This window comes from Anabas testudineus, chromosome 12, assembly GCF_900324465.2.
Source record: "Anabas testudineus chromosome 12, fAnaTes1.2, whole genome shotgun sequence".
Classification (NCBI taxonomy): Eukaryota; Metazoa; Chordata; class Actinopteri; order Anabantiformes; family Anabantidae; genus Anabas; species Anabas testudineus.
In genome coordinates, this window is record NC_046621.1 from 891,300 (window position 1) to 915,814 (window position 24,515).

General features: G+C 42.8%; 1 protein-coding gene across 1 annotated transcript in view; it reads left to right on the forward strand.

Annotated features, from left to right (window-relative positions):
* The window catches only part of gfra2b (GDNF family receptor alpha 2b), an 88,835-nt gene that overhangs the window by 46,020 nt on the left and 18,300 nt on the right, over positions 1-24,515 (forward strand). The window contains exons 4-5 of the mRNA XM_026353845.1: positions 8,243-8,442; positions 9,379-9,566. Of these exons, the coding sequence (XP_026209630.1) occupies positions 8,243-8,442; positions 9,379-9,566 (388 nt within the window). The remainder of the gene's footprint in view (positions 1-8,242; positions 8,443-9,378; positions 9,567-24,515) is intronic.

Consider the following 24,515-nt stretch of genomic DNA (forward strand, 5'->3'; position numbering starts at 1 on the left):
TTGTTTACGTGCTTCCCTTCCTGTGTTGACCCCCAACAACAGAGGGACCTGCTCGTTAAAACTGTGATTAGGAATTATTACCCTGTTCACCTGTGTCACTGCAGTTTCATCATTATTAGATTTTTATGGCATCAGCAGCAGCGATACTGACAGCCCGTTTTCTGAGACTGGACCGGTACAGGTGTTGGATGGAAGGAAGCTCAGTCCCAATGATCTTCTCTGCTGACCGGATCACCCGCTGCAGTCTGTGCCTGTCCTGCTTGGTGGCTGAACCAAACCACACAGTGATGGAGGTGCAGAGGACAGACTGGATGATGGCGGTATAAAACATGGTCATAGGCTCCTGGGGTAGATTGAACTTCCTGAGCTGTCTCAGGAAGTACAGCCTCTGGTGAGACTTTTTGCGGACTGTTTCTATGTGGGAGGACCACTTCATGTCCTGAGAGATTGTGGATGAGTTCTGTATGAGTTCACAGTAGATACTGTGGTATTGTGAATGGTGAGGGGGAGGGGAGCCAGGCGGTTCTTCCTAAAGTCCACTGTCATCTCCACAGTCTTGAGCGTGTTGAGCTCCAGCTGGTTCTGACTACACCACTGGACAAGCCGCTCCACCTCCTGCCTGTATGCAGACTCATCACCGTCCCGGATCAGTCCGATAATGGTCATGTCGTCTGGATACTTCAGGAGTTTAACAGACGGGTCCCCTGAGGTGCAGTCATTAGTGTACAGGGAGAAGAGCAGTGGAGAAAGGACACACCCCTGTGGTGCGCTGGTGCTGATGGTGCGGGTGCCAGATATGATGCTGCCCAGCCGCACCTGCTGCCTCCTGTCAGTCAGGAAGCTCTTGATCCACTGACACGTGGGAGCAGGTACGGTAAGCTGGTGGAGATAGTGGACTGTCTGAAGCAGTTGGGCACTGTACACAGCTGCAGAGAACAGTTGAAGATCTGAGTGAAGATCGGTGCCAGCTGGTCAGCGCAGACTCTCAGACAGGTTGGGGACACACCGTCGGGTCCCGTACCCTTCCTGATTTTCTGCCTTTGAAGGAGGGAGCAGACGTCTTCTTCACAAATTTTCAGTGCAGGTAGGGGGTCTGAAGACGGGAGGGTGTGAATGTTGGGGGGTGCAGGTAAGCCTATTGTGTGGCCAGGAGGTGTGAGGTGGTTCTTTTCAAACCAACAGTAAAAGTTGTTCAGGTCGTCAGCCATGCGTTTGCTGGCCTCAGGGTGTGGACATGGTTTCCTGTAGTTGGTGATGTGCTGCAGGCCTCTCCAGACTGACGCAGGATCATTTAATGATAAGTTGTTCTGCAGCTTCTCACCATAGCTCCTTTTAGCTGCTTTGATCTCCTTTGTCAGCCTGTTTCTGGCCTGCCTGTACAGGGACCGGTCACCACTTCTGTAGACTTCTTCCTTGGCCTGGCGCAGCTTCCTTAAGTTTGGAGTGAACCATGGCTTGTTGTTATTGAATGTGCGCACAGTCTTGGTCCTGACGCACATATCTTCACAAAAACTGATGTAAGATGTCACAGTGTCAGTGAGCTCATGGATGTCTCTCGCTGAAGACACCAACCAGCTGTGAGCATGGTAGTGATCACAGTAGGTCTTACACAAGTTGATGATAATGGCTCAGTTGTACCGTGCATTGCACGTTTGTGGATGCAGCTACATTTATTATGTCTTTCCACTCACTTATGTTTTTTCAGTAGTTTGATACACGGACTAACATGAGCACCTTAACATAACTTAACATAAGTTATTCGGTTTGAGGAGCGTTTGCATCAGTAATGTTTGGTCAGATGAGAAACATCAACTCGTAGACTCGCGTCCATTCATTATTCTCTTGCAGAGCAGCTCAGGTATTTGATTTTACCACAGCACTTAAATAATTAACAGCGAACACTAAAGAGACATACTGTACCTCATACTTGGTGATTAAAATGATGTAGCTCAGTAATAATGGATTCACCTCATACTGTAAATCAGGACATAGCCTTCTCCCCTCACTTTGGTTTCTGATCATTTGTTGTTCAACCTCCGTGATTTTACTTCTTCCTACTGAAGCTCTGCATGAGATTTGGAAATGAACTGTACCCACAAGTGAAGCAGAACAGGCAGCTTTAATGATCAACTCTCACAAACCTGCACCTTCTTTTGTGCATGTGATGCTCATCAAGTTGAACCAAACAGTTTCCAACAGGTCTGTGCTGCTGAGGCTCACTGTGGAGCGTTTGCTGACACTGTTCACCCTCTAGCAAGGTCAGCTCGTCTGACTGATCTGAGAGGAAGCTGCAGGTAAAGTCAACATACGCCCAGCGGTTTGAGGGACGCTCATTATTTCTAACAAAAAGATTACAGGTCATCTTCTTCCTACGTTTTCTGCACTGTTGGATAAAGTGAAAAGTTTTGCTCTTTTTCTTTTTGAATTTACAAAAGTCAACATCAGAGTGATCGTTGTCCCATTAATTCACCATGGATGTTGAATTGACACTTGTGAGAAAGGATCCTGACGTGTGTTGTGTGCTGATGCTCCTCGGCTATTTTTACATTCAGCTACCACAGAAATACACAGTATCTGCTTTCATTCAGTAGCAACAGTCAGTACAAAGTCAGCTTTTCCTGGAAACATGCTGCTGCAATACTGTTTATCTATACAGCTCGGGGCTGTGTGTGTGTGTGTGTGTGTGTGTGTGTGTGTTAAACTGTCAGCAGATGTTTGAGTTTCCAGCAGAACACGTTCCATTAGAGCAGACTTTGTCAGTGATAATAAAATACTTTTAAACACTGCAGTACAGTTGCATCTTGTAAACTCCTACATATAGAGGACACACAGAGACTGTGTGTGTTCAGTCTGATGAGCACCAGCGTCATAGTGTGCAGCTCTAACTGAACACACCGATACTGACCCGTGTGCCACACACATATTTATATTTAATTGTATCTGACATCACAAACAGATGTGATGACAGCTGACAGCGGTGGCCTCTCCGTCACCTCTGTCTGCTCTGCCCAGTGAGCTTTAATGTAATGATCCACAGTACATTAGATCCAGAGGTAAAAATATATTCATATACTGCTGCAGCACGTTGTGAAGCTTCTAAACAAGCACACACAGAGAAAGAAGTGGCTGTTAGCCTTCAGCGATCACTATCTGAAGCATCCCCGACATTACAGTCACAAACTGAGTCAATGAGCTCACATTTGTAAACTGACATCAGAAGGTGTGAAGTAGTAAAAAGACGGATTTATTCTGATGAAGTTTCTTCATATCAGTGTGAGTTTCCAGATGTTGAGATGTTCTGCTTTCCTAACATGGTTTAAGATTTTATTCATTCAATGCAGTGCAGGACACATTAAATTATGTTCTTGAACAGCAGACGTGTGAAGAACTCTTTTATTGATTAAAAATCTGAAATAGTGGATGAAGCTGCAGCTTAAACTGAGAGAAATGTCACTTTAAAGGACTTTTTTAAGCCAAGTTTACACTTGTCCTTTCCATTACACTTGTGTAATTGGATGTGTTGGATTGGAACTTCCACACTGGTCCACACTTGACACTGCGATGTGACATTCACACATGTGATCAGGTCTCACTGTAAGTCTGCGGCACCTCTGTGTCCAGCAGAGATTGCACTTGGTGCAGCTGAGAGCGTCTCCCTCCCTGCAGATCTTGACTCGTCTGTGAAGGTGGCAGACGTCGTCTCAGGGCTGTGATGTTGGAGAAAAGCAGCAGAGAAAGGTGTTTGACACAGACACCGTGTTCTTTAGCTGTGTTACTGCTGCTGTTGAAGCTGGAGATTTTCAGTCAGCATCAACAGACAGTAGTAAAATCACAATAACAACATACTGTACAAAGTTATTATCAGTAAAAATAAACTGAAGGTGTAGAATGTAACTAAGAATGTATTTTGTTATAATTAATACTTTTTATAGTTACAGATGTATTAATGCTGCAGCTGGTGAATGTGGAACTAACTTTTATTACTTTATAATATAATAATGTAGTGTAATGTGAAGGATTAAAAATATATCATAAAATGAAATCATGGATCATGTTCTGAACGCTGCACAGAAGGACGAGGTCAGGGTGGATGTTTGGCAGTAAATGCTAACATCAGTGTGTGTTATCTTTGTCCTGGCTTGTAAGGATGGGTACCACCTCCTCCTCCTCCTCCTCCTCCTCCTCCTCCTCCTCCTCCTCTCTCACCGGTGTTCCTCACATGAGGCCTCCAAGAGAAGATTAGAGCCTCGACTTTATGGTGCTACAACAACCTCCATCATAATGGCAGCAAAACAATAGAGGAGAGAGCTGAGAGCAGCACACAGCCTCGTCTCCCACCCCATCAGAGCGGCTGCAGTGAAGAGTCAGCAGTTTTTGGTTCCTTGGTGGCCACATCATCCAGGACCTTTATTAAACCTTACATACACAGATGATCATGACCTTTGTCTTTCTCTCCTCATTTCTTTCTCCTGCTCTTTGCATCTTTGTTTCTCTCCACACTGCTCAGTCTAATTCCCTCCACACATGCACTGATGTTATCGATGATGTGCACACACGTGCGTGATGACAGGTACACATCATACCAGCAGGTTAAAGGCAGGCGTGAGCGCTGATGGGGTGCAGTTCAGTGATGCACACATTTCATTTTACAGTTTGAACACTGGGCTGACGCTGCAGGACGTGCTGGAAGCAAACACATCCCGTCTCATGCTTCACCACACTGTTGACATTTTCAATATTCAGCCAAGACAACCATCTTTCCCCAACCTGAACCAAGAGCTTTGTGTTGCCTAAGCATAACCGTTAAAATGTCATGCTGTAGTTGGATCAGGATGTTGGAGGGAAAACAAATCAAATACTGTGACAGTGAACAGATAGATCCACAAAATGGTTTCCTGAAGTTAACATCACACTAACATCCTTATAATGGAAGTCATGAGGGATAATACCCACGATGCACTGAAATGTGTATCTAATGCAGGGGTATAAGAAGTGGAGTCTGCCGCACATTAAAAACAGCTCTCTGATGCCCACAGATTCAATACGCTGTCCCAGAAAACCTGATATTAGACCTATAACTTGTGCGCAGGCTTTACACTACGAAAGGAACAGGGTGAGCTGTCTGTCAGCAGCTGCTCTGGTGCGCTGCGTTCAGGGACAATACAGAGCACAGGTCATCCGTGTGGTTCAGGGACAAATGCGTATTGTAGGTCATCTGTGTGGTGAGACCTTCAGGGACCATAGAGAGCATAGGCCATCCATGTTTCAAAAGCCCCAAAAAACAAGAAAAGGCTGAGGTCTGAAGTGAGAAGTAAATCTGGAGAATAGTTTCAGCGCTGATATAAAATTAACAAGACTTCAGCAATGTTTGTTAATTAAATGACTAATGTTATCTTGTTAGATAAAATACTCCATGTACCTTGGTTGCATTAGACATACAAATAGAAGGCTGTTTGTACTTCTTGTATCTTTGGAAGACATCGACTCAGTGAGTCGCTTGAAGAGTTGAAGTCTTATATTGTTTTAGAGAAAACTTTAATGCACTCTGTGCAGACGGAGAACTCCTTTTTGTCTCATGTAGTTATGGCCAAACGTTTTGGCAGTGACACAAATTTCAAGCAGAAGCTTGATCAACTTTAAGCGCTGATATGGAAGGAATGGATCATCATCAGTCAGGATTTAGCCCAGAGGCTGAAATCCAGCTGCCAGTGGTGGAGAAGAAGGGTCGACACTGTAGATACTGACTCTTTGCATAAATTAGATTTATTGTCCAATATAAGTCTTTGAAACTTGTACAATGCTTGTAATTGTTCTTCAGTCCACAGAAGTTTGTGGAAAACAACTCTCAAAAAAATGAAGCAGCAAAGCAAAGTCTGTGAAACGCAAAATTGGTGTGAAAACGTGCGTGTACGTATGGAGCATCTCCTGTAGGGGTCTCTTTAAGGACTAGCAGCTAGTAAAGCTGTTTGTGTTCATGTGGGCAGCTGATTGTTGTCAGAAGATGGATTTGAACAGTTTTAGCCTTTTAATGCTTCCACATGTCTCCTGGTCTGAGCAGAAACACATCAACTGTCCGATCATCTGTCCCCTTTAATGGATTTTAACCAATGAGCACAGGTCTGATCCACATTTTCATCTGTTCTCCATCAGTTTATTAGGAGCCACTTAGGCTCCACTTTAGATTTGATTGGCTTATAGTCACAGCAGCCTGTTCTTCCCAAACACCACTCTCACAGCTCACTGACTCAGGATCAGGTGTCCTGCCAGTGTCTGTGTGGTGGTGCATCATTAGGAACTAACAGAGTAATCCTATCTTTGGCCATATCTCTGGATATAGCTAACAGTCCTGTTTTGTGGTTTTTGTATTAACATAATGAGTGCAGTGCAGATTTAATGACACTCTAAATGTATTCCACCTCTCTGTCTAATGTATTGTACTCCAGGTCACAGGCGTGGATGTGTTTAGCAGTCTACCAGGGCTGCTAATAAAAGAGAACCTGAGGGGGATACCTGTTAATCCTGCACATCCCCACTGCCCTGATTAATGATGCCATGAACTGGCAACGGACAGCTTAGCAATCAGCAGCTTTTTCAGTGCTAGCTCGTGTAAAACCTGTGCAAGAGCAGAATGTGCTTTTTGGCAGCACAAACACAGAACCCAGTGTCAGGGATCACACAATAAGACTCAAGGACACCAGGGGACTGTTTCACGAAGCAGGTTCAACTTACTCTGGCTCTCTGAGTTTTCCTGCTTCCCTGACCCCAAGGACAAAATCCTCAGTGAGACATCCCTCAGCCCAGTGAGATGAGGGAGGGTGTAGGTGGAACTCTTAAAGAAGAAGTGAAATACAGTACAGCCCAGTCACAGTGTATGAGAACATGCTTTGTTTAAATGATGATACATTAAAATCTCTCCACTCACAAATGTTTTATTTCTGTTTGACGTCACTGTGTTGTCCTGTTTTTCTGCCCAGAATGACGTCTGTGCAGAGTTGGAAGCTGATCCCAGTCTAATAATCAACTTAAACAATGATATGCAGGATTATAACTTCCAGCAGATGAATGGGAAAAGCATCACGGTGAAGTCAGAGACAAGAGATCCAGAACTTTTAACAGATTTTTATTTAAAAAGAAAAACCCTATTTCCTGTTCAAAGCAAAGTAATTCTAAACATCTGAATGCATGACCTGAGAGACCAGTTCCAGTTTTCCTCTGTATGATCAGTGTTACTCAGAATCAGAATCGGCATGCTGTATGTCCAGTAACACCCTGTTTAAACAGAACATGTTGTATCTGTACACTAGATGTGACTGATGAGTTGTGCAGCGGAGGATGTAGAACGAGCAGAAACTTTGGCAGACGCTCCCGACGGCACTCAGCTCGTTGTGTTCACTGTTGCTTGAGCAGGAGGAGTTCAGTGAACCCCCAGTGTGGTTTGAATCCAGAGTAATGATGGTCATCACAAATACAGCGGAGTACAACTTATTATTTTTAATCATAGACGGGACTGAACCCTCCTCCTGTCCCCTGCAGCAATCACACACTCGACTGAGCTGTTGTGATAACTGGTATCACAGAGCTGGTTCTTCACTGGATCTGTGAACTCTGAGTTTGACTCCAGCTCTGAGCTCATTCAGACAGAAGACTTGTTAATTACAGCATCATCATCAGAACTTGAATGATGTGAGATGATGACTGTGATGCGACGCGTTTGTGTCCATGGTGGTGGCGTTGAGTAATGAGATCCCGATGACTAAACCTTCCCTTTGGTTTTGTGAGTCTGAGTTTTGTTCGAATGAACTCGGACATGAACAGAAAACAATCTGACAGCTTGTGAGACTGTTCAGGCGTTGATAATTCTCCAGGAACGTGTTATGTCTTCCCATAATTAGACTACAGCTTGTCCTAAACATTAGCACCTCAGCTGCGGTGTTGCTCTCCACTGTCTGACTCTCAGCTCTCAAACTGCGACAACCAAGCAGCTGCTTCTGTTGAAGACGCTGGTTTGGTGTTAGCACGAGCCTCCGAATGATCGCTAAATGGAGCAGTAGCTGCCAGACGAAGACTTTCTGCTGCAGGGTTTAAGAGACTAATTGTGACTCCAGACGTTTGAATTGATGAAATGATTGTGGATTTATTGCTTTAAATAAGTTGATCATTCATTTCATTGAGCTCATATGAGTCAGTACCAGATTCGAACAGCTCTGAGGTGTCTGTGCACGTTTCTTCTCTTTTTGTTCAGATTCATCTTTGTCCAAGATGAGCCCCTGCTCTGAAGCAGGGAAACCCTGTAACCCCTGTCTGGACGCAGCGAAGGCGTGTAACCTGAACGAGACGTGTAAACGCCTGCGATCGGCCTACAACTCCATCTGCAGCAAGGCCACGCCCCCACAGCCCTCACTGGCCAATCAGGAGCCGTGCAGCCGGAAAAGGTGTCAGAAGGTGAGTTCAGGGTTTTATCCAGACCTGGTATGGACCTGATCCTGGACCTGCATTTTATTTTTACTAAGCTGTTTACCTTTTATTTTTACACAGAATCACTCATAAGAAAGATTACATGTAATAAGATACTGTAACTAAAACTTCTATAAGACTTCATAAATGTGCAAGTGACTTTATTTTCTCCTATAAAATACTACAGCTGCAATAAAACTCCAAAGTGCCCCAACTTAACGTCCCTTATAGCTTCACTAAGCTTTGATTCTTTATCTTTAACCCAATAGATGAACACAGGTCCTAAAGTGTGATGCATAAAATTAGAGTACTGATCCGTCCGTAGTGGTTGAGCAGCCTCCATGATTGAAGAAGACCATGCGATGTGTTGGAGAGCTATAAAGAAGCAACAAGTTACCGGATTTAACTTGGATTTCTCTGTGATTAAAATGTGCACAAACATCAAATTAGAAATCTCTGCTGAAAAACCAAATGTGACCTTAGATCATCAGGATCAGGAGACTGAGCTCTGCTCATATAATAATATGATAAGAGAAGGCTGCTAGTTTATGCAGGCTGCTCTATCTGTGGAAGCTAAAAGCTTATTTAAGGCTAAAAGGTTATTAACATTTCAATTTCTTCTCCTTTTCCCTCTTTGCTCTGAATATTGGAGCCGTTACTGTGGCTGCTAACAGCTCTAAATGTAATTTCTCTCGCTCACCTTCATTTTTACATAATCGTTCTCTAATCACAGGAATATAAGAGAAGTAAAGATCTGACCTTTACTCGGCTCATTTCCTGTCACCAGTGGTTTCTTGTGATCTGCTGTGGTACGGAAGTTAAAATGCCCAAATAAAAACAGATACCAGTTAGTTACACTTCGGTTTGTCGGAGGTTTTAAGCGATTATGAAACTTAATTTACTTATTTATTCTGTGTCTCTCAGGCCCTGCGGCAGTTTTTCGAGCGGGTACCGTGGGAGTTGAGTTACCCTCTGCTGTTTTGCTCCTGCCCCGACCAGGCATGTGCCGAGCGCCGCCGCCGCACCATCGTCCCTTCCTGCTCCCACCAGGAGAGGCACAAACCCAACTGCCTGGAGCTGCGGCACACCTGCCGCTCCGACGCTCTCTGCAGGTGAGCAGCGTGGCCTTCAGCCCTCTTCAGGCGTAACCTGCTGGGTTTTGCATTCACTGCAGAAGACGTTTCAGCTTGATGCAACTTGTTTCGCTGATGATTATCCAGCAAGGAGGAACTAATCAGTGAAATCAGCTGCTGAAGTGTTTAATTGGAAAGAAATTCCCAGACTCTTGGGTGTTTGATTGATAACTACTGGCTTTAAAGGTTAGAGAAGCTTGAAGTGGGGGAAATAAATGAGCAACACTCTTCCCCTCCCTCAGTCACTGCATTCGAGGTGCCCTTGAAAAAGGAACAGTGCGGAAAGTAGGACGTAGACAATTGGTCGACTGGGTAAAGATACGTTGAATGTAGTGATGGAGACAGATGTTCAACAGCAAGAGCAGAGTGTGAAGCAGGAACTTGATCATTCTTAACAATTAAGGTTCTTTGAATGTTGAATCTCATCTGAGAGCCGTGTTCAGGGCCACTTGTTGTTCCACTCTGTGTGAATGTGAATGATGCCTCATCTCTTAAATAATGGTCGTTCGTTTGACTCTTTCTCTTTAACAGCGTCTCTCTCTGTTCAGAATGGGGACACTGTTGTCTTTAAGAGAGGGAGCCTCGTCTTTCAGATGCAGATGGTCTCCTGAGTCCTGTTGGTGTTTGTGAAGCAGCTGTTTGGTTTCTCCAGGGTACAAGTCTGAGCTCTGCTTGCTGCATTGAACTGTTCTGCTTATGTCTCTGTGTTTTCTCCTTTATTCTGAAGACGTGGGCTGACAGCGTTGTTCTGTTCTCTCTGTCTGATGTGGAAGTTCTCTCTCTTTTTGTGGATTTACTCAAAATGTTTGGATAGCAACAGGTTTTGAGTCTTGAGTGTCAGATTTGTGGCTCTTCATTGTTTTTACCAAACAAAATGGAAGAAGAAATCCATGTGTTAGGAACTAGTTTCAGCAGAGGATTCATCCACATTTGATCTCTAGTAATTATTTGTGGCAGCAGGTTTGTTTTCATGATGATGCTGAAACATGAGACCCAGTGTGGATCACTGGAGTAGGAGAAATGAGCCTCTGATTCACAAACAACACCTGTTAGTAGGAGGCCGACACCATTTCACAGCCCAGAGTCTGTATTTGATTGTGGGTCGTGTTCAGGTCCAGAACTGATGTGAAACCATCAATTAAACAAACGACATTTGATGAATCTCTAAAGTGCCAGATATTCACTGGTTGAATTGAATGTTTTTGTCATACGAGGCATAAAATGAAGAACTAGATCAGATGAAATGTGGCATTTGAAGGCATCACACGGACGTTCAGACTCCAGGTCACAGCCGTCACTTCCTCTCACTGCTGTTGGTGTGCGGCTGTTTTTCTACTGCACTTTTCAGCCTCAAGGCCGAGGTTGTAGAAGTGCTCCGGTTCCTCCCTTTTCAGCAATTCAGCTTAATGTGAGTAATTCTTTTGTCCTCACAGCGAACACTTCGTCTTCTGAGAGCATCTCACACTTTGAGAGCAAACAGTGGAGAGAGAGTCTGTCTGTACCTGCGCACAAGATTTCTTTAATTGATTTCTTTCAAAATGCTGAACTATTCATCAGCACACGGACGCTCGTGTGCACGGTGAGGTCAAACCGTGTGATTCTTCTAGGTCTCATCTTTTTGTGTGTGTGTAAACCTGCTCTCAGTGATAAACGTCAGCAGCAGTGTTCAGTCTTCAGGGTGAAGGTGAAGCATCTAATAGACACTTTTAACCACTTCAAAGAGCACTCTGCAAAATCAGCCTGCAGCAGAAACAGGGCTGCGAGCTTTCAGGAAATCCTATTGTTGTGTGGATGGTGCAGAGCAGCCAGAACCGAGCGTGTTGTTTTTAACAGGTAATTAGCACAGAGATGATAATTGATCAATCATGACGTCACGTTTGATGTGTGTCCTGTTCACATTTTTTAGTTCATATATTTTGAAGCTACAGGTAGAGTAACAGCCTTGAACTACAAAGCTGTCGCCACAAAAAGTCGGGACACTTTGTAAAATAATAAAAACAGAATGAACCAAATGCTGAGAAAAAAACGATCTGCTCAATTTGAATTTGATGCCAACGCCGTTCAGAAGCGTCGGGACAGGTCGTGTTTACCGAGCGTTGCATCACCTGTTCTTTTAACTCCTGACGACGAACTGCTTTGGTGTTTTTCACCAGGATTTCAGCTGCTTAACAGTTCAGGGTTCAGTTCCTTTGTTGTAGTTTTTGCCTCATAATGCTGAAAATCTTTCTGCATCCTGTTTGTCACCTGGACTCTCGTAGCACAGAGCCATGATGTTTTAATGTGTGCAGAATCTAGTAACCACAGATCTGTGGTTTCCAAAACGACCACAGGACAGTTTTCTACTTCGTCTCTATCCTGGAGAGGCAGCAGCGTTTCTGGAACGTGTTTCTATCTATTTTCTTTGCATGGTGGAGTTTTAACTGACATGTTGTGAGTGCTGTGACAAACAGTTCACTGACAGAGGGTCACAGAGTTATTCCTGAGCCCATTCAGTGGTTTAGAGTTTAGAATCAGTCTGTTTTAATGCAGTGCTGCTTGAGGGCCTGAAGGTCACAAACATTAATATTGAACCACATTCTTTACTGTTCAGAAACGTGAATCTCCAGGTCGTGAAGTCGTTGTCCTCACAGTCCGTCACATTGTGCTGAGCTTGGCCCAGCTCTACTCCAGGATCCCCTTTCTGCCCGACTTTGTCTTCCATGTCAGACTCAGTCGCTCTCACAGCTTCAGTGTGCTCAGAGATAAACCTGTAAACACTGACACATGTAAACAGCACCACCCTTTCCACCCCCCCGCCCCTCTGCTCTGTGAGCTGGTTTTGGCTCCAGACAACAAAGATTGAGAAGAGAGCGAATGAAGTGATGCCTGGATGAGTCTCAGCTTCTGTAAGGTGATTCCCTCCCATCACTCAGCCCGGCTGGGGCTGAGCTGTCTGTTGCTTCAGCAGCAGTCGTCTCACCGTGACGTTGCACTTTCATTGAGCCTTTACAGCTCCACATTTTCTGGCCTTAAACATGCTGCTGATCACAAAGCTGCTGGTTGGAAATGGTTCTTTACCTGCAGTAGAAATGCACGTTGATTAGCAGTTTACAGCACATGGGGTCCTCTAATAATGAGCACAGGTCAGAAAACGTTTCCAGAAATAGACAGTTTACAGAGGATAGAAGGAAAAAATGGAAATGAGCTGCTCATTAGTCTCCAGTGTCGTAGTACACAGTAGTAAAACTAATAGAAACCAGAACAAATATTTTGGTACATTATCCACTTTAGTATTTTTTAAAAGTGATTTTTCTGAATAGATTTTTGAAGTAGTTGTTATTCGAGGTACCTAAACACACTACAACATTAACATAAAAAGGTGCCTGCTCTTTACTGTTGTCTGTTGAATTTAGAAAAATGTGACAGGAACAAAAAACGGTGCTGATGCATCCGACCGAATCACACAGAGCAGGTACAGAGTAATTCAACTCACAGGGTGACACGCTCCCGTTCACGTTCACGCTCCCGTTCACGTTCATGTTCACGTTCACGTTCACGCTCCCGTTCACGTTCACGCTCCCGTTCACGTTCACGTTCACGCTCCCGTTCACGTTCACGTTCATGTTCATCGTATTGTTTGTCTCTGTTTGTGTCTTAGTGCTGAGGAAACTGGATCCAAGTCTGTTCTTTTATTTATCAATGTCAGTGTGGTTCTTGAGTGATGTCTTCACATCCCTCAGCCTCAGATATCTGTTACTCTAGAGGTGCGGTTGGGGTTGGGCTGAAAAAGTCAGGTTTAGGTTAAGAGAAAAGGTGAAATACATACTTCCTGTTTCAGACACTGGACTTGATCTTCAGTCTCCTGTGGGACAGAGCTGCATGTTGTTGACCCATCCAACCAACCCGCCCCCCCTTCCTACCTGGACATATCTCATTTTTTTATAGTGATGGATACTGAAAACACCAACTGTGTTCTGTTGGCTTCCTCCAGAGAGACAGAGCTGCAGCCCAACACTACGTCACCATTTAGGCTGAATGTCCTGGTTTATTTCACTATGTGATGTCCTATATTCAGACATCAGTCCTACATGTAGCACTTATTAATATACTATTACTTTAATGTGACATCCAATGCAACATATAATATTAGTTGGTGTAACCAGTACAATATAGGATGTGCTGTCTTGTGTCATCATTGTAGTCTATTGACATCCTTGTGCATCCCTACACATCACAACATAAACACATCTGGTGGACCGTTAGAAGGCTCTGCAGACTTCTTGTTTGTCTGTGAAGTGATGCAGCTTTGTGTTTCCTGCACTATGACAGCGTCTGTCTGTGCAGCATGTGTGAATTGCAGAGGAGAAGAGAACATCCCAGACAAATCAATATCTGTAACAGAGAATAACACAACAACAGCACTGCAGAGCCCATCGACCACCACCAACCAATCAAAAAATCCCAACGAGCTCAGTCCCAGCTCCACCAAACCCGCAGCGTTTACCTCCAGCCCTCAGTTAGACAACAATACACTCTGTGGCAGGTAAATGCTTCGCCCCGAACTCATGCATGGAGCATGAATCATGTCTGATTGCCTGTAAAAAGAATCCAATGCTGGCTCCTTTTTTTCCATGTTAGCCTCCATTAACCTGGGCTGGAGAGCAGAGAGCTGCATAATCACAGGAATCCTGCAGGTCCTCTGGGTCCTGACAGCCTCAGAGGGTGTCTCCTTTCCTGCTGTGGATGTGAGCAGGCAGAAGGAAGCTCTCAGTGCTCAGGGCCGCTCTGACTGACGAGGAGCGTAATTAAATATGGTCTTTACCACAAGAAATGTGCAAGAAACCTACAGAGAGCTGCAAATGGTTTTTGGACCAAGGCTCTTAAAAATATCTATTTGCATTTGAAATAAGAACATAGTCTCACCTGTAGTTCAGTGAAGAGGAAATGTTCACTACTGGTCAGTCACAAGTTCACTCTCTAAAGCTTTAGAGTCCAATAAATCAAAGAGCAAATAAAGAGGCAAGAAAAAGTATGTGAACCTTTTGAATTAATTCATTTATCATAAAAAACATCATCTGATGTTCATCTAAGTCAAAAGTATTAACAAATATAATATTTTATGTGTCAACACAAAAAATAATCTGATCTTTCGTGTCACTATTGAGAACAACCGTAAAAACCTCATAGTGCTGCCTAGCGGCATATTGCTGCACCCCCGGGCAGCAACTAACTCAACAGGCGCTTCCTGTAGCACCAGATCTAGTGCTGTGTTCTTTCTAAATAGTTCAATATAGTTTCATCAATCTACAAAACATTTTAACAATACTGCTGGGGAGTGTCAATGTGCTCTTTAGCAAACTTCAGGCTGCAGGATTGTTCTTTTTACTAAGCAGCAGCTTCCTTCATGGTGTCCTGTCATAGACCCCCTGCTAGTTTAATGTTTTACCTACTGTAGACTCATGAACACAGATGTTAACCAGTCCTAATGATGCCTTTAAATCTGTCTCTCTGGGTTGTTTCTTTACCTCACTGATGAGTGTTTGTTGTGCTCTTGGGGTCATTCTGACTGGCTGCTCACTTCTTGGTGGAGTAACCACAGTCCCAGACTGTCTCCATTTGTAGTTTGTGTAACTGTAGACTGGTGAGTTTCTAAAGTCTTTGACATCACTCTGTGACCCTTTACAGCTTTATGTAAAGCAACAATTCTTGATTGTAGATAGAAAGCTTAGAACCATCATTATTCAAAGGGTTCACACACTTTTTCCACTAGCACTATGAGGTTTTTATGGTTGTTCTCGATAAAGACACGAAAGGTCAGATTTTATTGTGTTATTATTTTAGACTCATTATATTTGTTAATACTCTCGATCTCTGATGAAGATCAGATCACGTTTATGACAAATTAATGTAGAAATTCCAAAGGGTTCACATACTTTTTCTTGCCACTGTAGATTAATTATATTTTAATGTTTAATATTTTCTCTTGTAACAAACAAGTTTTTAAATGATGGAACATCTGGACTCTGAGAACAAGTTGACCTGAGCTGAAGCATTTGTCCCACACAATAAACTTTCCTCCATTTACTGCAGTACTTCTTCATTAAAGTTTTACCACTGAGCCCAAAGGATGAATTTTTCATAAATCTACTATAGGTAGCAAAATAAATAATATACTTGTGTAAATCCCAGTAAACATAAACTTGTTACGACAAAGGTAATCGATGATTTGCATCTTAAACACAGAAAGTCTGAAGGGTCCAGTATCAGATCTGGTTCTGAGGCATTTTATTGAATCTTCAACTTCTACTTTTTTTGTACGTGAGGGGAATTTAGCTTCACAGCCAGGTAAAACATGTGTTTTAACAAATCCAAATCCTGTTAGAATGTCATTAAGTTTTCATCATTTACAAATGAATAGAGTTAGAAATAATCTAACTTCAAAGATTCAGTTTTCAATGCACATTTTCAACGTGCACATAAACTTATGGGTACAGAACATCTTGCCCCTCTTTGTAGAACTAGTAAAAAGCACAATGAAAGATGCTTTACACACTCAAATTGGAGAAGTCTCTAATATTTAAAAATCTTTTTTCAATGTCAATTTTCACATCTAAAACCTGAATTGAGTCAAAAAGACTTAAGAAGGAGCTTTGTGTTCCTGCTGAAGAAATGCTGATGTAAGCATGTGACTTCCAGAGAAGAGATGACATCTGGGAGATCTGAGTGATGAGGAGGCTGTGACCTTCGTCACATTTCCATCATGTTTATTATTCTCTACACCTGGATAAAACCCCACTGTGGTAGAGTTGATTTCTTATTTCTTTTGTGACATTGCTACCAGTACCTGAGTGAAGTAGATTCAAGATGTAAAGGTTCAATCCACCCAAAGCATCTGTATCCCTGGAGATGTGTAAGTTTCCCTTGCAAACGTCATAGTGGTCCAGGAAGTCCAGGACTCCTTAAGACCTTGTGCAGACGAAGAGCACACAAATTAACTTGTAATAGACTTGTTGAAGGTTTCCATCAGGACACATCTGGCGGATGTGAGGATTTATGTGTATCTGGGTCCTTATGACCCCCATCAAACGGGGAACTCTGCACTAATGACAGTGGTATGTATGCAAACACACAGGCCCGTGCACTGAGCTGTGGTGAGCTAAACTGCTTTTCCAAACCCGGCAGCAGCAGCCGAGCTGTGTTTTAAGGCGCGGAAGCCAATCTAGTGCCTGCATCGCTCCATTACACGGTCAGTGAGGTGAGGTGGTGGCGTGATGGAAATAGCTGCCTCTTTTCTGTAGGTCACAGAGGACGAGAGCAATGCAACAGGCCCTCACCTACTCTCACTGCAAGTGTGAGAGAGAGTTTGTACAAAAGCATTCCCTGATTCATCTCATTTCCTCTGTGCTCGTCTGAATGTGTCCACCTGGTTTACTGAAGTGATGAGGAGCCAAGGATGAGTCTATGAGGGGAAATAAGGCCGGCTAACAATCCTACGGAGCTGGAGCAGAAAGCAGAATAACGTGAGGTGTGACCAAGGGCAACGTCTCCTGATGCTGAGTGAGAGCGGCAACCAGCAACTCATAAGTTATGCAAATATGTAAATATGCAAATCAGCAGCCCCACTCAGGGACTGTTAATTAAAGAGAACATCAAGACAAACCGAAGCAGCTAATCACCAAACACAGACACGTGTACACACACACACACACAAACTAAACATATGCACATCGAGGTTCAACGTATCTAGTTTAATTTCATTTAACTCACACTTTTCATACTATTTACAGCATAATGACACGATACATCAAAGAAGCTTAAAGCAGCCTGTTAGCTGCTGCTAATGTTCACATGTGGAAGAAAGATAAGTGATTTGTGTTGTGTTTGTAGAAAATCAACACAACTTCCAGGAAATCTTGATAAAATCTTTATAAAATCCTTTGTTTTAAAACTAAAATCTGTGATTTGTCAGATGTTGAGCTGTCGTCACGCGGACAAAGACGATGGCAACGTGTTCTGTAGTCAGACGAGTCCACGTTTTAGCTGGTTTTTGGGGAAAGTGGATGATGGGTTCTCTGTTCTAGAGATGACTGTTATCAGCATCTATGATGGTGCATCAGTGCCCACAGCACGGGTGGTTTGCATAAGTGTGAAGGTACCATCAGCGCAGTCAACGGATACTTCAGCTGGACACCAGGTCTCATCCTTAAACACTGACCTACCTACAGTACACATCTGACTCCTGTGGAAAATGTATGGTGGATCATAAAGAGGAGAATCAGACCACAGACCATGAGCAGCAGAACTACTGTATCAAACAAGAACAGGCAACAATTAATGTCCTCTCTCTCCACAGGATGAAGAAGCACAATTAAAAGGAAAAGTGATGAAACTCTGTGGTAAACATGAGTCTGACTCTTTTCCAAAACTCTAACTTTGCTTATATTTAAATTAGTCCAAACCTTGAAGCAGGTTAGTTTCCCTGTGAATCTTGGCCCCTTGATCTTCTGTTAGGAGTGCTCCACTGATTTAACACCGTCAGACTTATGATGGACAGTTTAAATAAAAGATCAAACTCTGAGCAGCGGGAGCAGACACATCATCTTCTTTCCTCCACACATTCTGAACTGCCAGTCAAAACCTAGGACTGAGCAATTAATCAAAACATTTCCAAAACGATCAGACTCTGATGTCAGTCACGTTGATCATTTCAGCCGATGTGTTTCTTCACACAGGCAGTTTGCAGCAAAGCACCTGGAGCTCAACCCCTGAGTTTTTCTCCATCACACACAGAGTTCAGCTGTTTTAATGGGTTCATGTATTTATGACTTCATTAAGTTGTCAAGGTGAACGGTGTCACTGTAGATATTATTGTAAATGTGTGAGAACTAGACTTGATCACTAAAAGTAAAATGAGACTGTTGATCTTAGAACATCTCCGGAATTGGTGTTTGGATTAAAGGAGCAGTCTGTCCATTTTGGAAACATTCTTGTGCCACTTTTATCCAGAGTCGGATGTGAAGATCGATTGATTATTTCTGTAAATGGTACCTGATATCGTTTTCATTTCTCTGCATCCAGAAATAACAGTCTGATATATTTAGTGTGGACACACAAGGAGAAAAGAGTTCTAATGTTTCAGTGCTGAAAAGTCACTTGTTTAGAAAGAGAAATGAAAAATCAACCATCTTCAGTTTTAGTCATTAATGTGCTCGCATCACTCGGTCAGCTGAGAGGCTTCATCAGCAGATGAGGTGGAGCGACATATCCACCACCAATAAATAACCTTAGATGAAATGAATAAATATTCTGCAGTAAGTCAAGTCAATATGGGATCTTTTGGAAACAAGCAGCTGCTTTAAGCCAAACCACATTTAATGACCCTAACAATTCTTATTTTATAAATCCAACCACACCGCTGTGTGTGAGCAGTTGTAACCTATCATTTTACACTGAGTAGGAACTACTGTATGTGTGTTATGCTAGGCCTGTTTCCACTCACCCCAACCGGTGGAGGCAGATGGCCGCCACACTGAGCCTGGGTCTGCTGGAGGTTTCATCCATTAAAGGGAGTTTTTCCTCTTCACTGTCTCCTGGAACTGCTCAACCTGAATTTGTGAACTTTTCTACATGATTCTGTACAGTTATATAATCACATTCTGTGAGGTCCTAAACCCAGGAGTGTAAAGTGCCTTCAGATGACTTTGGTTTTGATTTGGTGCTATATAAATAAACTGAATTCAATTCAATGGAATAGGCGTCACAGCAGATCTGTGCAGAATCTCTACCGAGTTTACTTGGCTTGAGTTCGTGTCAGATGGACTCAAAGATGAACCTGATTAGGAGATTAGCTGCTTTGGAACCTGAACCTGCCTGTGGTCCAGCTGAAGTCCAGGTGGACTGAGCAAATACACAACTTGTACAACTGGTAGGGATTCAGTACTGTATATGGCTGCTTGGGTTGGAGGACGTGATAATATGATAAGTGAAAGTTGAGTGATAATTATAATGTTATATTACTAAATATTTTTATTTACTGATTCTAAATATGTGTTTACTGCTCAAATGAATGGCCTCAAAAATACATTAAGGTCTGTTAACAAACAGTGTGTGTGTGTGTGTGTGTGTGTGTGTGTGTGTGTGTGTGTGTGTGTGTGTGTCTGAGTATGTGTGTTTTCTTTGTCCTGTGAATGCAGACATGATAATTGAATAACACTTGAGGGATTTCTGAGTCTGTTACACCATGACTGACAAGTCAGGGTCAAACACAGAGAGTGAGACAACAAGCACCTCTCAAACACACACACACACACACACACACACACACACACACACGTGTGAAGAATCGGGAGCTATAATAAAACAGAACATGTGCTTTAAATGTGTTTGTATGTACAGTGGAGAAAACTGCATGTGTCCTCATCCAGCAGTGTGTGTGTGCGTCCCTGTCATTCTGAATGTGCCGTGCTGCCTGACAGTCAGTAATGAGGCCATTTAGACTCACTCAGCCACGCTGTAATTTGATTTTAATATTCTTCACTTTTTCTTGCGCACACAGTGACGACTCCAGCATAATTGAGAGCATCACGTGCTGTATAGACCGAGCCCCATATAACACATGGAAATATGATGAGAGCAAATAGCTGCGTGTGGGAGCAGACCTGTGTGCATGTGTGTGCGTGTATACACACACACACACACACACACACATACAGTGAGGGAAAAAATTATTTGAACCCCAGCTGATTTTGTAAGTTTGCCCACTAACAAAGAAATGATCAGTCTATAATTTCAATGGTAGGTGTATTTGAACAGTGAGACACAACAATGACAAAAAAAATCCAGAAAAATTCGTTTCAAAAAGAGTTATAAATTAATTTGCATTTCCACGAAGGAAAGAAGTATTTGATCCCTTCGAAAAACGTGCTTTAGTACTTGGTGGCAAAACCTTTGTTGGCAATCACAGAGGTCAGCCGTTTCTTGTAGCTGGCCACAAGGTTTGCACACATCTCAGGGGGGATTTTGGCCCACTCCTCTTTGCAGATTCAATTCAATTCAATTCAATTTTATTTGTAGAGCGCTTTTTACAATTGACATTGTCACAAAGCAGCTTTACACAACCAAAGAACAGTACATGAACAGTGTATGTGTATGAGTCATAATAATGTGATTGTCCCTGATGAGCAAGCCGAGGGCGACAGTGGCAAGGAAAAACTCCCTGAGAAGGCAACAGGAAGAAACCTTGAGAGGAACCAGACTCAACAGAGAACCCATCCTCATATGGGTGATTACATGCTGTGTAGGCAGCAGTCCAGTATAACAGTTAAAGTCTTTTAAGTTAATGTGGAGTCCAGTTAGTTATTGCAGGCAGACTTGTTCCATTCCTTGACTATCGAGCGTTGAGTCGAGACCTCCAAGAAACAGCTTCCGACGTCCGCCGAGGCCGGGACCGACATCATAGTAGCTTGTGACCAATCCAGTCTCCAAACGCATCCCAAAGGGCAAACGGTGGATCCAGGCGACGAGATCTCCAGCCAGAAGTTGGGCATCAGGACGAGTCAGACAGGTCCAGAGGGCAAAGGGTGGAATGACGTGTAGCTCGACAGAGAGACAGGAAGAGGGAAAAGAGAGAGGGAGAGGGAAAGAGAGAGAAGAGGAGAGATTGCAGTTAGTTGTATTCACAGTCAGATAAAGTTTGAGGTGAATGTATATTTAGTGTAGTGCAGCAGGGACTCCGGCAGGACTAATTATGACAGCCTAACTAAAAGGGTGGGTTCAGAAGAAAACACAGACATGAGGGCGCACTGGGATGTAGAGCAACCGAACACTTCACCATCAACAAACCCGAGTGATCAGTGAGAGTTGGGAAGACAGCATCTAAACATACCAGTTCACCATAATGCTCTACGTCCATGAGTCCTTCCCAGATCTATTTACTCAAATGCTTGACTAAATAGGTAGGTTTTCAGCCTAGACTTAAACACTGAGACTGTGTCTGAGTCCCGAACGCTATTTGGAAGGCTATTCCATAACTTTGGGGCTTTGTAAGAAAAAGCTCTGCCCCCAGCTGTAGTTTTTAGGATACGAGGTACTGACAGGCAGCCAGCATCCTTTGAGCGAAGTAGGCGTGGTGGATCATAAGACACTAGCAGTTCACTTAGATAATGCGGCGCAAGACCATTTAATGCTTTAAATGTCAAAAGTAGTATTTTAAAATCAATGCGAAATTTCACGGGGAGCCAATGAAGTGTAGATAAGATAGGCGAGATGTGATCGTATCTTCTGGTTCTAGTGAGGACTCTCGCTGCTGCATTCTGAACTAACTGAAGCTTGTTTATGCACCTGGTTGAACAGCCAGACAGTAAGGCATTACAGTAGTCCAACCTAGAGGTGATGAAAGCATGGACTAATTTTTCTGCATCATTTAGTGACAAAATATTCCTTATCTTGGCAATATTTCTGAGGTGAAAGAAAGCTGTCCTGGTGATATTATCTACATGAGCTTCAAATGAAAGACTGGAATCTAGAATCTCACCATGGTCTTTCACTGTTGCACTAGATGTAACGGAAAGGCCATCTAGAGTTACGGTGTGATCTAATATCTTGCTTCTAGCTGCAGATGATCCTATAACTAGTACTTCTGTCTTATCAGGATTTAGCAGAAGGAAGTTAATTAGCATCCAGTCTCGTATATCCTTTACACATTGCTCAACTTTATTAAGCAGTTTGATCTCATCTGGTTTTGATGAAACATATAACTGTGTGTCGTCAGCATAACAATGAAAGTTAATACCATGTTTACGGATAATGTTGCCCAGAGGAAGCATGTAGAGGGAAAAAAGCAGGGGGCCTAAAACTGAACCCTGTGGAACACCAAACTCCACTGGAGAGCATGTGGAGTAATCGCCATTTAGATCTACATACTGATAACGATCAGTCAAATAGGACCTAAGCCAGGAGAGGGCCGTTCCCCTAATTCCAACAACATTTTCTAGTCTGTGAAGGAGAATACTATGGTCAATGGTGTCGAAAGCTGCACTGAGATCGAGTAGCACAAGCATAGAGACACTACCCTGATCAGCGGCCAATAGGAGGTCATTTACTACTTTAACAAGGGCCGTCTCTGTGCTGTGATGAGGCCTAAATCCTGACTGATAGAGTTCATGTATGTTGTTTCTATGAAGATACGAGGATAGCTGCCCAGCTACTATCTTTTTGAGAATCTTTGAGATAAAGGGGAGGTTTGATATCGGCCTGTAATTGGACAGCTGACAAGGGTCGAGATCAGGTTTCTTGATTAGCGGTTTAATAACTGCTAATTTAAAACACTTTGGGACATACCCACAGCTGAGTGAGGAATTTATGATTGTCAGCAGGGGTTCTATTATTTCTGGCACTATCTGTTTTAGAAAGTGTGTCGGTATAGGGTCTAATGTACAGGTTGAAGATTTTGCAGAAGAGATGAGTGAAATTAGTTCATTCTCTTCAAGAGGAGTAAAGTAATCTAGGTACTGATCTGCTGAGGTTAGCTCGTCACCTGCGTCAACTAAATTGTCTGGTTTCAAAGCTTGAATTTTCTGCCTTATATTTACAATTTTGTTATTGAAAAAGTTCATGAAGTCATCACTACTGCACAACGTTGTTGTGGAGATATCTGCAGTAGTTTTCTTTCTAGTTAATTTGGCTACTGTATTAAATAAAAATCTAGGGTTGTTTTTGTTGTTTTCTATGAGAGTGGAGAGATACGTTGATCTAGCTGCACTAAGAGCTATAGTTCAGGATGCTCTCCTTCCACGCTATCTGGAATACTAACAATTTAGTTTGGCGCCATTTACGTTCTAACTTTCGAGTAGTCTGTTTTAAGGCGTGCGTGTCATCGTTATACCAGGGAGCAAGTTTCTTATCTCTGATGACTTTTCTTTTAACTGGAGCTACTTTATCTAAGGTATAACGTAATGACGACTCGAGATATTCAGTCGCCTGGTCTAGTTCTGTGGTGTCAGACGGTGATCCAATCAAAGTTGATAACTCTGGAAGATTACTGATAAAGCTCTGTGCGGTAGTTGATGTAAATGTACGTTTAATGCGATAGCGCGGCGCTGAGTATACATTATTAATATGACACACTGTAGAAACAAGATAGTGGTCTGAGATAACTTCAGACAGTGGGAGCGTAAGTAAATTTCTTATACTTAAACCGAATGATATTATTAAATCTAAGGTGTGACCCGCTTTATGAGTGGGTCCTACTACACACTGATCTACTCCTAGCGAGTCCAATATGGACATAAATGCTATTCTCAGAGGGTCTTCTGGATTCTCAAAGTGAATATTAAAATCTCCAGCAATTAACGCTTTGTCTACAGAAACAACTAGGTTAGAAAGGAAATCTGCAAATTCACAAAGAAATTCAGAGTAGGGCCCTGGGGGTCTGTAAATGATAATTAGTGGGATCGGCTGAGCAGACTTTATATTTGTATCTATACTTGTTATGTTACTATAAAGACATTCAAAAGCTTTAAATTTGTGTACATGTTTTTGTACGATAGTCAGTTTATCATTATAAATAACTGCGGCACCTCCTCCTCTACCAGTCAGACGAGGCTGGTGAATGTAGCTGTATCCAGGAGGAGTTGCTTCATTTAAAGCTACATACTCGTCCTGTTTAATCCAGGTTTCTGTTAAACAGAGTATATCAAACTCCTGATCTGTGATAGTTTCATTAACAGTAAGAGCTTTAGATGTAAGAGATCTAATATTTAACAATCCTAACTTCAGATCAGAGGTGCTGGCTGCACAATCAGTGTGCTCTGAATTTGAGGTCTGTATGTTAATTAAATTATTAAAACATACTTTCTGGGTTTTTCTAGCTTTTTGTTTAGCTCGAGGAACAGACACAGTCTCAATATGTTGAACCCTGAGTGACGACTCTGTGCAGCTAGCAGACGGTTG